Source organism: Pseudopipra pipra, chromosome 5, assembly GCF_036250125.1.
Source record: "Pseudopipra pipra isolate bDixPip1 chromosome 5, bDixPip1.hap1, whole genome shotgun sequence".
NCBI classification, from domain to species: domain Eukaryota; kingdom Metazoa; phylum Chordata; class Aves; order Passeriformes; family Pipridae; genus Pseudopipra; species Pseudopipra pipra.
In genome coordinates, this window is record NC_087553.1 from 11,117,691 (window position 1) to 11,132,743 (window position 15,053).

At 38.2% G+C, this 15,053-nt stretch overlaps 1 protein-coding gene across 8 annotated transcripts in view; it reads right to left on the reverse strand.

Annotated features, from left to right (window-relative positions):
• LOC135414110 (solute carrier organic anion transporter family member 1A2-like) overlaps nucleotides 1-15,053 on the reverse strand; it is a 46,064-nt gene that overhangs the window by 10,895 nt on the left and 20,116 nt on the right. For 4 of the 8 annotated variants that reach the window (XM_064654420.1, XM_064654423.1, XM_064654424.1 and 1 more), the window contains exons 3-6: nucleotides 4,960-5,058; nucleotides 3,820-3,961; nucleotides 2,206-2,338; nucleotides 1,214-1,320 (exon numbers count right to left, since the gene is read on the reverse strand). In XM_064654420.1, coding sequence (XP_064510490.1) covers nucleotides 1,214-1,320; nucleotides 2,206-2,338; nucleotides 3,820-3,961; nucleotides 4,960-5,058 — 481 coding nt within the window. Of the gene's footprint in view, nucleotides 1-1,213; nucleotides 1,321-2,205; nucleotides 2,339-3,819; nucleotides 3,962-4,959; nucleotides 5,059-6,081; nucleotides 6,900-7,304; nucleotides 7,565-8,761; nucleotides 10,056-10,270; nucleotides 10,371-15,053 lie in introns of those variants that run through there. The other 4 variants (XM_064654426.1, XM_064654427.1, XM_064654428.1 and 1 more) reach the window with 4 other exon arrangements.

The following is a 15,053-nucleotide window of genomic DNA, read 5'->3' on the forward strand; positions in this document are numbered from 1 at the left end:
GCATCTTTGTGGCCTCCTCTGGACTTGCTCCAGCAATTCCATGTCCTTCTTATGTTGGGGGCCCCAGATCTGGACACAGTACTCCAGATAGGGTCTCATGAGAGTGGGATAAAGGGGAGAGAATCACCTCCCTTGACCTGGTGGTAACACTTCTTTTGATGCAGCCCAAGATACCTCTTGATAAATAATCTGAATGATGGTATTGAAAGCACTCTCACCAAATCTGCTTCAGATTCCAACATTCTCTCCTGCTTTGTGTTACTTTGATTTCTCAGTGCCAATTCATTAACAAATAAAAATGAGCTTTGTCAGCAGCAACTGATGACTTTCTAAATGAAAATATTACTGACCAGAGATCAAGTCTGGATCTCCTGTGTCAGTGTCAGGTTGCTGTCAGAAAACATGGGTGAAGCAACTCACATGCAGGTGTGGTCAAATTCAATCCAGTTTTTGCTTCACACAGGAGATGGACTCAGATATATGAACATCACATCCATAAACTAATAGGGAAACAATCACCTTACCCAAGTACACTCAGCATACTCAGAAGATTAATCCCATGTTCAGTGTGAGAATTTTGTGGACTCAGGAGATTAATCCCACCCTCACTGTAAGAATTTTGTGTGTGATCATTCAGTAGTTGCCTCTGAGCCTTTTGAATTCACGGTAGTTTATTTTATATGCACATTTCTAGTGCACAATCATTAGAATCAGTATCGTGTTCAGGCCCACAATTAAGTTTTAGCTTAGTTTAAAAAATTTTCCTCTAAAAGGAAGCAAGATCTATGTTTAGTTCTACGTCTATTTCTCTTTCTTTTATTTCCTGTGTGGTACAAAAAAAGAATCCTGATGCCTTTTACACATCGTCCAAATACGTTTCCCATCTCCTCACAGTACCACAGTATTTCAAGTCAAAAAGAGGAATATTTGTGAAAATAACCTGGTGTTATAGACTCCCAAAGTGACTCCCAGGTGTGTTAACTGAGCTGTTTGGATACTGTGAAAACTGCATGAAAAAATGTTACAGCTCTGGAGTCACAGAACAAAGAAACACAAAGGTAAGGAAATTTCCCAGCCTCTAGTTTTCATGCCTGCAAAAAGCACTGACCAAAAGCAGGACCCTGAAGTAATTGCTAATAAAAATGAAAATCTATTTACTTAGACACTATAAAAACTGAGGAAAATGTATTAGCAGACATAAGAAGAGTCATACCTGTTGAAGGCTCCTCTGTAGGCAAAGAGAACGAGCTTTGGTTAACAAGGCATAGGGGCATCACTGAAAAGTTTTCCCGTTGTGAAATGCTGCTTTCAATATGATACCTGTTTGAATCAAAGGAAAGCATGTACAGGTTAAGATATACAGGAGAACCACCTCATATGTCTGTAATGGAGCTACCTACAAGAAGAGTGTGTGGGTATAAGGAAGGAGGAAAGCCATGTCAAAAGTTAACTGAGACTCAGTAATGAAACAGGCCAGGAACAAAGAAAATGTAGCAGTGTTTTACCCAGACTCTTTTCTAGTCTCCAACACAATCTTGGAACAGGTGCTTCAGGAGGAGTCATGAACCACACTAATGAAATCTCCCATATGATCTTCTCTCCTACTTTTCTTAGATTTTAATCCAATTTACACCCTAAGCAGAGGGTATCACCAAGGTTGTCACAGTCATACCACATTGGACATAGCAAGATTAGAGGATCTTCTTTTCTCAAAAAATATCTCACTGATTAAAATAGACAAGCCTACATTATTATTTTGTTAAGTCAATCAAACATCATGAAAAAGTAGTTGAAGAATCATTATGCTCTGTAAAGGCTTTGACAACACAGGTATGATCTCCCATCCAGGCCCCAGACCAAAGATATCTTTAAAAATCATCTTGCATTGCCCACCCAAGTAGATAAGAGTTGGTAATGTAATTGGTATCACAGCCCACAGTTTCTTTATAGAATCCACACAAGGTGTAGCACCAGGATGAAGGCAAGGGAAAGGGAAGGTGCCAAACAGAGGGGGGGCTCTCCTCAGGAAGTGATGACTGACTTTTGAAGCCATCTCAGAAGCAAAACAAACCAAGCTGCTCTGTAATTATCATATTGAACCCATGCTCAGCAATGTCTCTCTCAGTAAGCAACACTGTGGAAGGAGTCATGGATTAACACAAGTGAGGATCGCAGAAGCTGCTGTGAGCTAAGCAAAATACTCACCTTCCAAAGAGGAAATGAGGAAGTGATATCAAAAGACATCCAAATGAGAGAACTGTGCAGCCCAAAGCAATTATTCTGGGCCTGTGAAGCTTTGCTCCAAAGTAACTCACAAATGCTATCAGCAGCAAGTTACCTGCAAAAAGAACCTGGTTCACTTTTACAAAGCAAGGCATCCACAGATCTTTTAAAGTGCAACAGGAATTTAAGTATACCTTGTAAGCTCAACATCTGTTTCTTTTCTTGTCTTGAAAAAACTGTAACTAGACAGGGAACTGCCTACATGATGCAGTAATTTCCTGCTATGTGTGATCTTTTTTTGGACAAGTTACATCACATGAAAAGAACATGAGAACAGAAGGTAGAATGGAAAAGAGATCACAGTGAGAGAGATTTTTGACTGCACCTACATAGAAAAGAAATTTCCCACTGCTTTACATAGAGACCAGGCCCAAGTGCTGCAGAGTAACAGCTGACTTAGGAAGTTATACTCCCCAAGATACTCTATTTTGTAATGTGCCTCCAACTACTTTTTTACTGAAAATAATAAACACATGATGATAGTTACAGGGAAAAAAAGGAATAATAATTGAATATTAACTTGAGTAGTTGAGAAGAATTTTTTTAAGAATGGTATTTTTGTACCTAGCAACATTAAAAATACAAATGTGCTAAAAATCTTTGTTCTCCTCTCCTCTACTTTCACTTCAGAATCAGTTGATCTTTTCCTTCTTCATTTTTTGCTATGCAACTAAGAAAAGAATCAAGCTTCATATTATGAATCAGTCTCCATAAAAATAGCAATTTAGTAATTGCACACCTACTAATTTTGTGATCTTTTTGTCAAAAGAACAAAATCATGTCTCTGAGTGATAAGCATCATTCTGGGAAAGAAGATAATACCTTTTTTATGTATGATTGCCAAACAGATTGCATTTAACCAGTTCCTCGAATGAGACTTCAAGATGTATATTTACACAGTCCTAATAAGTCACTTATGCCTCTTAATTATTTCAAATATTATTATGATCGTTCAACAAGTTCATATGAGCAGATAATTTACTTAAAATGAGCCTTTTACGTACTACTTTGCTAATCTTGGCCATTTCATGTCACTGGGCAAAAAACTCACTAATAGGCAAGGTAAGGGGCACTAAAAGTAGAACTGGAAACTTTCTGTGCAGGTACAGTTGTAGGGGTACAAAATCTTGAAATATTATTGAATTTAGGGATCCACAATCCACTCCAGCCAACTTTGATTAAAAGAACTGTAAAATGCTAAATGTGACCATAAATTCAAACAAAGCTCGTAAAATCTTTTTTTTTGTTCAGAAAGATTCAATACAAAGCTCTTAAAGTAGTCCTATTTTGTTAGTTGCTCTGTTATATTGTGTGATAGTGCAGAAATTAGCTGAACTACTTTTTAATACTAAACTTCCTCATTTAAGTTGTCCTATTAGTTTCCAAGACAATAACTGGTTAAGTATCAGCTGAAAAGGAAGGACAGAGTTGACCACTATTGACACTTGAGAGATTTGAAGGATATGAGTCACTAATACATATTCAAACAAATTATCATATTTTCAAATAATAAGAAATATTAAAATGAGAGATTACCAATTTCAAAGCTTCCATTAATGATCCCCACCAAAGAAGCTGGGATATTGAACTGTTTCTCTATCTGTGTGTACATGCTGTTCATGTAAGCACCAGACATGGTTTTACCAAGAAACGCAAGTGACAGTGCCAGCAGAAACACCTGGGAAGAGGAGAATGCATAAAGAACTCAAAATTATACATTTATGAATATTCCACTTTTTCCACCAAAAATGTGCTTCTGTGTGTAAATCCCATCGTCTATCCTGCATCCACATCGTACATCCTTGTTCTTCGCCTGCTCCCATTGACAAGACTGTCTTTGAAAACCTCAAGCCCCACTTCCCCAGCCAAGACAGGCTGTGCCTGCTGCAAGATTGCCACCTGCAGGACTGAAAGACCAGGGTGCACAGACCTTCCCATCCTCTGCTCATCTGAATGACAAATTACTTGCCGAATTAAGATTGTTTCCTCTGGCTCAATTACTCGATCCAGTATCTGCTCTCCCATCTCAGCACAGGTCAAGGAGTAAACAGTTTCTTTTTGTTTAAAGACATTGTCTCTTTACAAGACAATTAGTAGCAATTGTCAGTAAAAAAAAATAAAAATATGAATACATGCACTAGTATTCAAATCCTTTTAACTTTGGGGTTCTTAATAAACAGTATTTACAAAATTAAATCTATAGTATCTTTAAATACATCTCCTCCAAATGCTAAAAAGCTTAAATAATGTATTTGGGCTTTGAGTTACTATGAAAAACAAGCTATTTTACAAGTTTTTTATACCATTTCTTGACAACTCAAATAATCTAAGGTACATCAACAGCCAATTTTTACTGAAGTCACAACTAGTAAGGCTCATTTAACAAGTTTTAGAAGGAATGGTAAACATGTCAGACTGGGGGGATTACACAAAGTCAGAGGTGGGGTTTCAAAGCAGCAATAGACCACAACTCCAAAACAGCACACAGTGTAAAGTTCAGGGACAGCAAAAGCAACACATGGCTGTTTACAGACTTGTTTGACCTTGATCAGGGCATTAAGGGTAGAAAAGAAACAGCTTAGTCATTCAGACTAGATTGTAACTTCTACCAAACCACTGCAAATGCAAGAAATCACAGGTGTGTATTCCTACAAAATCACTAAAATATTTCTGTACCTTCAGCTTGGAAATGCAACAGAATTTGTCCTCTGCACGTGGCTTCTCAGTTTCTTTCATGTTGCCTTTTTTAATTTTTCCCAGTGTCTGTTTCTGAGTCTGTCCAATGATCCCATTACAGTGTTGAAAAAGACGAGAGAAAAGAAGAAAAAATTATATCCCATGTTTGCCAAAAAAATAAGATTCCTTCCAAGAGATTTGATATTTGAGTATCTTCCTTAAATAATTGCAAACTGGATTCCAACAAAACCTACAAGCCCATACACTTCATTCTAATCAAGATAATTTGATATGGGAAAGTCAACAATGTACAGCCAGTTATGTCTCATCAGACACTGAAAGCTGTCAGCAGCATACAACCAGAGAGCAAAGAACAGAGAAAAGAGGTGTTCTGAGGGCAAGCCTGAACACAGCCTTTCAGTCCTCTGCACAAGCATTTGGCACTGACCACTGTGGCAGACAGAACTACAAAGACCTATATGTTTGACTGATGTATACCTGTCTCCGTGGTCTTTATTTACTACCCCTGCCCTGGCTAGCCATAAAAAAGACATTTAATTCTGCTCTGTGTGTTCTTTTGAGCCCTCTCTTCTTCCACTGGCATCACTGTATATTTGTTAATTTTTAATAGAAACTATTGGAGATTAATCTCTTGGCATTAAAATTAGAGGGAAACAAAATAAAACCAAAACCAAAATTCTGAATGGAAACAAAACAGACTCCATTCTGCTTTTCCTCCCAAGACTTGCAAAAATATCCCTCTTTGTTTTTCTGCCTCCTTTTAGTGATGTCCACCTTGATTTGATGGTTAGAGCTTCTGGTAATGCTAAGCCACCTGCTTTCTTACACATCTTACTTATATTCCAAAAAATGTGTTCAAAAAGCAACATATTCCAGGGACTTGGATATACTTACCTGCAAAAGCACAATTAAGCATAATTAAGTCTGGGTTGTAATTTAGTATGTTTTCTCTTTTTTTTTTCCTGAGGGTTAGCACAATGAGTTAAACAGATTTCATTCTAAGGACTCCTAAGAAGACTTCATTAAATCAAGTTATTCAATACAGTTCCCTGCTGCCTGATAGGGTAAGCTGAACAAAACCAGGGCAAGTCAGAGCCCTACCTTATAGTCAGGATGCATACAGGCTAATTTCCTCTTTTTTTGTCTTGGGCACCCTTTCCAAGTGTGATCTTGCAGCAGCTCTTTGCTGTGTTTTCTGCTTCATGGAGCCATGGCTGGGAAGCAAACTTGACAAGCCCACCAAGAGGACTGAATTGCCTTTCACATTCTTCAACCCAACACCCTCCCGGTCAATCTCTTCAAACATTAATTTCTACAACAATGTTAATCCTCTCAAATGTGTTTCCTAACTAACTCAATTCCTAGCAAATTCATGGGCATTAACTCCTTCTATAGCTACCTTCTCTATTTTCAGTCTCTAAAAGTGTAATGTGTTATTACAGCATTCCTGGAAACACTTCACAATTAATTGTAGGTGGTCAGCATCTCATACAATTAGTTATGATATATACATAGTTTGTATTTCTGCTTTGCTTACACAAATTGTGTTCAGTCACAGGACTAAACTGTGCTTATGCAGCTTTGCACTTTCTTTGCAATTTGGAATAGAAGTTTATGTCCCAGAGAAATGTTTATGCATTATCTAAATACTGTTTTACTCGGAGTGGAGCCCACCAGTGATGCCAAAACATCACAGCAGTCCCCCATGTCTGTCCTCTTCTGCTCCTAGGAGCTTGAAATGGGATTCTTCACCTTACTATACCAGTCCCTGCTTTTCCCTAACATACACAGGGAATATCATCTGGCTAATTGCAGGTTTTCTCTTCTGGTGCTACAAGATACCAGCCAGCAACCTCTGCCCAAGTTTGTCTTGGTGAATCAGAAACTGCTCCTCATAAAATTATAGAGGACAAAAAGGCCATGTTTGCCTTTACTTTTGCCTTACCTTCCCTCAAAGCATGAATTATGGTAAAAAAAAAAGGTGCATCTCAATCCATTTTTTACTGGGATAATTATTAAAATCACAAATTGGAAAACAAAATAGACAGAATCACTATTTCCAGCTTTGTTCCTGAGATTGTTTTTGCTAGCTTTATAATATTTTTTTAATCACACTTGGTCAAATGGAACTGAAACCCACACAAACAGCCTAGATTATCAGAGAACATAACTCAGGTGCATAACTCAGCTCAGGCACGTTTACACCACACTTTAAATCCAGGTTAGAATTTAAACCACCATTTCTGTGCCTAAAGATGAACCAACAGTGCTCCCACTCCCTTCTTCCATCTGCATACCCTCCATTGTACATTCCTATTGCTTACCTTGCTTACACTCTTGAGCTCTTCAGACTCATCTGCAAACCTCTTTGACTCATTAAACAGGCAGAAAGTTAGTACAGAAAAAAGATTGCTTTCCAGGTAGTGAGCTGATTTGACCCACTGAACAGTTCAACAGGTGTCAGACCCACACAAGCAAAAGAGCAGGAAAGTGGAGCCAAGAACATGAGAAGAGAGGAGAAAGTGGGGGTGAAAGCAGAGTAGGAAAGGACAGAGAGCAAAACATGCCTATCTGAGCACCAGTGATGTGTTATATCACCTCAAATATTTGTGGTCTCAAGCCCTAACCTGAGCTGCCCTGAACACAGCTGGACTCCCAGGATCAGCAGAGTTGTAAGGAAACTATCTCCTTCAGTGCACACCCATCAATATCTTTTTAGCCAACAGCAAGAGGACAGACAGCTTATGCTACTAGGATAGTCACAGAGTGACAGTTTTGTAACAAATCACTTGAGGAATATGAACAGGCCAGGTAAAACTATATAGTTACACAAAAGTTTGCCCTCAGGTTCTGACTGACCTACCAGCTATGATGTAAACACCTGCTCTTGAGTCCCACTCACAAGCCTTCAAAGTTCACTGAAACTTCAGAGGTCAGTAAAGTTCCTCCTTCTGCTTCTGCACTGAGTTGGTGACATATTAGTGGCAGGCTAAGAAATCAGCAGTGACACCACAACTGCCTCTTCCAGCCATCTCCACTGCTGGACTATTTAAATCTCCACAGGCACCCAGAAAGGCAGAGGGGTGATGAGAAGACTTGTGTCCTAAAAGACACCCACTTTGTCGAGTGCACAAAGAACTGACACACACAGTGTGGACAGTTCAGCACAGGCCAGAGGTACAAAGCAGCTGTGTGATGTACAGCATCCCATGTAACTTGGGTTGAACAAGGTTGGCTTAAAAACAAACCAGACACTTCCCGTGTGGATCAAAACAGGCTTGTTTGGGGCAGCTGACAACAGCAGGCAGGCCAGCACTGAGACAGGAGTTTGGACCCATTTGTCCCATGCAAACCCATAAATACCTTTTATGGTTTTAAACCATGTTTCACTTTAGCTAACTAATAAAAGGGACAAAACCACACAAATATCTTGATTTAAAAGTTTATGATGCAATGTTCTGCAAGTTGCTTTGTCTGAGTCCCAAGAGGACATCCTGCTTTGAATGTAAAATTCATCTTCCATTTGGCTCAGCTTAGTCATATGGATAAACTGCTAAATCCTTGTTTTATTTACAAACAGGATTAAAAATCACATGAGGTAACCATGCAGAGAACAATTATAGTGGCAGAGTTTTTACCTAATTTATTTTTCTGGTTGCAAAAAGCTTTCTGAAATCCTGTTTCACTAGGTACAGTTCAAACTGTTACTCAAATGCAATTACACTAATGTTAGACTGAGACAAAGGAAAATATTCTCATGGCAAAACAATTAGGTACTTACAGTTTTGAAAAAGTTTCTCCAAGAAACGACTGATATCGCAACTTGAACTTTGACTTTTAATCCACATTGTTGAAAATTAACCCAAGTCCACCTACTGTCAAATTTGTGTCTTTGCCAAATTTTTTCATCTGTGAATTTTAGAGCACTCACTCAGATGTGACAGACATGGACTGAGCCCTTAGAAGGAAAATTGAGCCCTTAGAAGGAAAATTGAGCCCATCTCTTTCTCTTCCCTGCCAAAACAAAAAAAAAATGGTCAAGATCTGACAGCTGTGTCAGATCTCTGAGCATGAAATGCTGACACTCCAGCCCACTGAAGACATCCAAAAGCACTCACAAGCAAGAAAGGAATTTTAAGAGTCCACATAAATCTGTAGATTTACAGGTTGGGTGGTGTCCTATCCAAGGGTGACACAAGGTCAAAAGGGAAGAGGGGAATGAGTTTGTGTTAGTGATTACTGGATGTTGCAAAATTGGAGACAATTTTGAGCAAGCATAAATAGTTCTGTCTAATGTGACAAGAGGAGATACTTTGACTCTGATTAAATCCATCAGACATCACGTCTAAGAATCAGTAGATACACCTTCAAGTATTGGTGCTGAGACAGGTTTAATTTGTGACTTTAAGTCTCTTGTTGACACTTGTGTTTGTCTCCCTCACAGAAATAACTACTAATGCACACGAATAACCTAAATTCAAGGTCTAAAATGTGTGGTGAGGGTGGGATTGGGATTGACAAAAGCCTGACTTTTGAGCATAACTTCCAGGGCAGCGTTTCTCAGCTTTCCAAGGGAGCTCTAACCTTGCTGAAAATCCTCTCTGGACTTCCACATCCCCTGTGTGGTTATGTTGCTGGGAGGGAAAAACAACACACCAGCAAGATACTTGGCATTTTTGTTGCACAGTGGTGTTGCCTCGCAAATTTACAACTCTACTGCTGTACTGAGAAACTTTTTCTAGGCACTCTGCTCATGCCTTACAGACAGTTGGTGGCTGAGGATCCTGATCTGCTCAGTGCTGCACCAGAGCGTGCAGTGAGGTGTTTTCCCCTGTTATATCTTATAATAAAAGTTCATGATTTCAAAGTTCTGATATAGTATCTTCTCAGTTCTCACACATTAGAAAAATTCTCAAGTAAAAAGCTGTTAACATGCTTCCAATATATCAAAAGTCTCATACTCCCTCAGAAAAAGAAACGTTTTGTTAGAGCTATAGCACTGCTTTCATTTTCTCCTCATGGTGGTCTCCAAATCACACCTGATGGCTGCTTGTACTAGGATTTTGTTTTTACAGTTTAATTAGAAATAGAAAATATGTTTCCACATACAGGACTGTGCAGTTCTACAGTCTCTGTAACATTATTTTGTTCAACAATAACTTTAGCTTATGGTGAGTAAGGCTGAAGATTCAGATCCAGCAAAGGAATTACAAAAAATGGAAATCAAAATTTCCAGCCAAATAAACACCACCTTATAGTAGGCACTAAACAATTCGCTTTAAATACTTACCTCCATATCAGAAAAAAGTAACCCAGAGGTTATTTTAAGATGCAGTTTAAGTGATTTTTAATTGGCTACACGTACAAATTAAATACTTTGTGAAGAAAAGAGGAGTAGATATATGAAATTAACATATGTTCACAAATGTACAGCTAACTAACTATTCAATAAATTCATGTAAAATTCAATACATATGGAATTCAGTATTGTTCTCTGTTGTGATTAATTAATGGATAACAAAGCTTGTAGAGAGCCTGTGATGTCTTAGCATATTGAATTCCCATCTTCTCCATGGGATTCCTCAAGGCCATATTTTCACCAAGTTCACTATCAGCACTCTGCCTGAGCAACTGAGACTACAACTATATTTTTCTGCCTGCATAGCTTTTGTTTGAGAGGTAGCTCTAATCATTCTACTGCTTCAACATAAGGAAAATACCTCAAGAGCATCAAGTATTTGTACAGAATCAGGGTATACCCTATTCTTAACAAGTAGTTTTTGTGAAGATGCTCACAATAGGCATTAGAGTCATATACTTCCAGAGAGCAATTTATCCCATTTTAAGACAGCTGTCTAAAATAAGTAGGAGGAAATGGTCTCTGGAGGTGCTTATTCCTTTCCTTGGATTTGAAATTCTAGAGAGCTAGCTTAGTCTAAATAAGTAATTTTTAGACACATAAAAATCAGGTCAGATGACATCTGTCCTGGTTCTCTCTCCTAATGTCATTCTAGATCTACTCATCCCAGCCAAGGAACTAAAAAGCCTGTCAGCCAGCAGCTCCCAGCCTAAGGTCAAGACCCCCTTACAGTTGCTTATGAAAACTCACAGGAAATTCAAAGGGATAAACAGTGTTCCTATGAAAAGCAGTAAAAGGTCTCAGTGAAAAATGCAAAGTACAATTATTGGTCCCAGTCCAAATGTTATATGTCATGGTGAGTTACCCACCAAAAACACAGAAGGCACTTCTGGCCTCACTGTAAAAGCCACACATTATTTGGAAAACACTAATGACTAAGTAGCTCTTTCCCAGTTGTAAATAATCCCATTTAATTAAAGAAAAGCTGGAAATAAGGACTATATCTCCACAGAACTGAGCACTGCAGCAGTCTTGGGTTGCACATCTCATAGGATGTAGCACAGCAACCTGGATAAGAATGTCATGACACAGAGGAGGTTCACTGTCATTTCCCCCATCAGTTTAGAGCTGGACTACAATCCAAGCAATGTCTAAAACCACTTTTTTTTCTCAGCAGTGTCTCCTGAGATCTGCTTCTCTGGCAGGGCACAGCTCTGGTAGCAGAACAGCCATGCAGCTTCCAGTCAAATGGAGGCTAACGGGGAGAATTTCTTGTGAGGGCAACACAGAATTTTCTTCTCAGGGTTGTGCCCTGATCTGGGTACACACTCCAAGAGCTTCACTGCAAATTTCAACTTTTAAACAGACCGGCAAAACTGAGTGTAGAAACCTCACAAGACAGGCTCTTTCACAATATTTTTGTCTCCTTTTGCCTGCTCACAGGGGTCACAGCACTTGTATAAATAAAAAAAAAAACAAACCTTCTCAAGACATTTTGGGAACCTACTCTCTCAAAAGAAAGAGAAGAAGGATGCAAAATAAAGAAATATATAATAATTTAACTGATCCTCCTTTAATCAAAAATGTATTTATTTTGGCAGTGGTTATACTAGACTAAGGTAAATCATGGAGAACTATAAAGTCTCATTATATTGGCCAGAGAAGAGACAAATAAGTAAGACCTTGATCTACTCAAACCAGGTAGGGAAGCATCTATCTGCATTTAACAAAGAAAGTAGGGTGATGGTTACCTCTGTATATGCAGAAACACAGACAGGTACAAAACTTTCTGCTTGTTTTGAGTCTGAATTCAGGTGAAGTTTGACTTTCCAGTAAGATTTTCTTTCCTCTCACCTCAACGGAGTACACGTCAGCTACAAAATAAATAAAAATTCAGATCTGTCTCTCATCCTCAGCTTTGCCTTTGACTCTACACATCCCTGTTAACTCATGTTCATCTCAGTTCTTTCCCCTGTAACACAATAAATAGTCATTTGTAGCAAACATTCAGATCCATACCTTGGAGATAATACTGTCTATGTGCAAAACATTATTGCTGTCTGTTTTCATAACGATTTATTTAAACCAGCAACACTGTCATAACAGTTTCTCCCTTAAGAAAGCAGTTTAGCACATTGATTTGCACTTGTATGGATTTGGGGGCTCTGCTTTTGTTTCAACAAAACATTCATGTCTTCTAGTCTTGTGGCAAACCTTATGAAGACATAAAATCCTTTATTCTTTGTAAAATTTTCTACGAGTCTGGAAGACATTCTGTTATACAAACTTCTGGTTTTAAATGTTAGAAAACACAAATGTTCCAATTGTCAAAACAGCTTTTCAGAACAAATTATCTGCATAAAAAAAAAAAAAAGGTTGAAAACCTAAATATATACTTTTGGGCAGTACCTCCTCTTTAAAGTACAAAGGGATTTGTTGTGAGATCAGGTCGTCAGCTTTCCACTAACGAGGCATATTGTCTCATGAACACACTCTCAGAAAAGTTAAAGCAACAAATGTGCTGTAGGTTGACTGGCAGTTCAAATCTTCAAAGTCTCTCTTGGGACTTTTACTCTAGAAGAATGACATTAACTATGATTCATCAATCAGTGGTTTATGTAACCTGATCTCATTTCACTTTCACTATCCGTCAAGTCCCCAAGGTTTTTGATGTGTGATAATACCCTTTGTGTGCAGAGGTATCATCAGGCTGGATACCAGTTACTAGAAACTGCCTGAAGCTGATACACCTGGCCTTTCTAGGCACACTCTACATAGTGGCCTTGCCTAAAAAAGCTCAGTCCTAAAAGGTGAAGTATCTGATGGAATCTCAAGGATCTTTTGGGAATCAGGCACATACCTACGCATGTACCTGTGAGCGAGGAGCTTCCTAGATACAAACATCTCATTTCTAAAAAATAGGAAGTTTTAACAGAATCCTCCAAAACTGATGCTGTTTCTCAGAAAGGTTTAAGTTGAATGAAATATGCATCCTCTTTTGACAATGAAAATTAAAGTACTGACTTTAAATAACAGTGTAGATTTAAGACTTTCTGATAAAAAATACCTTACCTCTACACTGATAATTTTTATGGTTCTTTCAACAATCGCCTATTCAACTTCTACAAACTATTATGAGTATTATAAAAGGCAACAGGATGGTATATGAGTTAAAGCAGTGGGCTGTAGTGACCCATAACACCATGAAGGTTATGGCAGCTTATAAAATAATTTTAGAGTGTGTTAGCTCCTCATTTACATGGAATTATATGAAATGTTCTTCTGATATGAAATTATATATGACATTGTTAACATTCTCCATTTTTAACACAACACCAGTAAGTATGAACACTGTGGCAATGTGGTAGCTCTCTAAAATTAAACCAGCCATTTGCAGCCCATGGGAATGCACCAGGAAGAGGTACAGGGCCTCTGTGAAAACTGACAAAATTAAGCCTACATCCACTAGAATCATAGTCAGCAGCCAGAGTGGAAATGTGCAGGAATCCCGTAAATCAAGGAAAAGAAAAAAAAAAAAAAAGACCACCTATGCAAACAATAGTTTTTTAACAGAAAATACTCTGAAATAAAAAGCAGAGTTTCAGGTATCCATTTTAAATAAACAGTACATATTCAACACCTAAGGATTTTAAAGACACTTGTCCTGAAGTATGTGCTTGTCTGCTGCTCTGCACAAGGCTCTTTTCTAAATCAAAAGCTTTGACAAGATGACTGTCAGCTTTGTCCCATTAAAAGTTTACCATTCATTGGCACAATATGTGTTAATATGAAATCATTTCAGTATGTTAGTGACTAACACGTTCCAGAGCCTCTTTTTTTCCCCCCCCTTGCAATAATACAGTGCTTTCAATTTTCCACTGGGTATTTCATTCAATAACAGTTTATTGCAAAAAACACCATGTTTTGAACCAGCCATCTCACTTGTAACTCCTAAAATGCTTGTGAGAGCTCACATTTAAATGCTGACTTTTCCACACCATTCTTGATTTCTGTTATCAAGGATAAGATCAGCTAGAGTGGATTTGTTGCTAAATGGATGGAAACATCAATATTTGGCGTAAAAAACACTGCCATAACAGACCAAAAATCCACTATATTTTTTCAGATGCATATGCTGAACTTCTAATGAATTTTTAATGACTTCTTACAGTAGAGAGACAATTTCACGTACTGATTCATGTTCCTTGTGCTTAATCAAAGTCTTTTCTCAACTCCAAGTAGGATGAAAAGGTCAGGTCTTGCACTCACACATACAACAATTCAGGCATACTGTAAATTCAGCCCTACTGCACTTCTTTTTGAAGAAGAGCTATCTTATTTTCAGCTACATGTGATGACATGCAATAAATAAGTTACTTTATATTTCATGGTATTGTCAACATAGATTCTCCTACGTAAGCGAGTAGACTGCATTTGCCCTTAGTGAAAAATAATTACGAACATGACTGATTCTCAGTTCAGCACAACTCTCCTTTTTAAACAGCAGAGAAAATGCCACTATTAATAGCAGGACTGTCAAGACAGCATCATCCGAAAGACTCAGAGTGTTTCAAGACAAAGCCAGATTGTCATTCTCTTGCTGCACTTTGCAAAAGATGGGGGGGGAGAGAGAAGGGGGAAGAAAAAAAGCCTGATTATTTAAAGAGATAATTTAAAAGGAAAGTTAGTTAAAATTTATGCTCTGGATCAGATA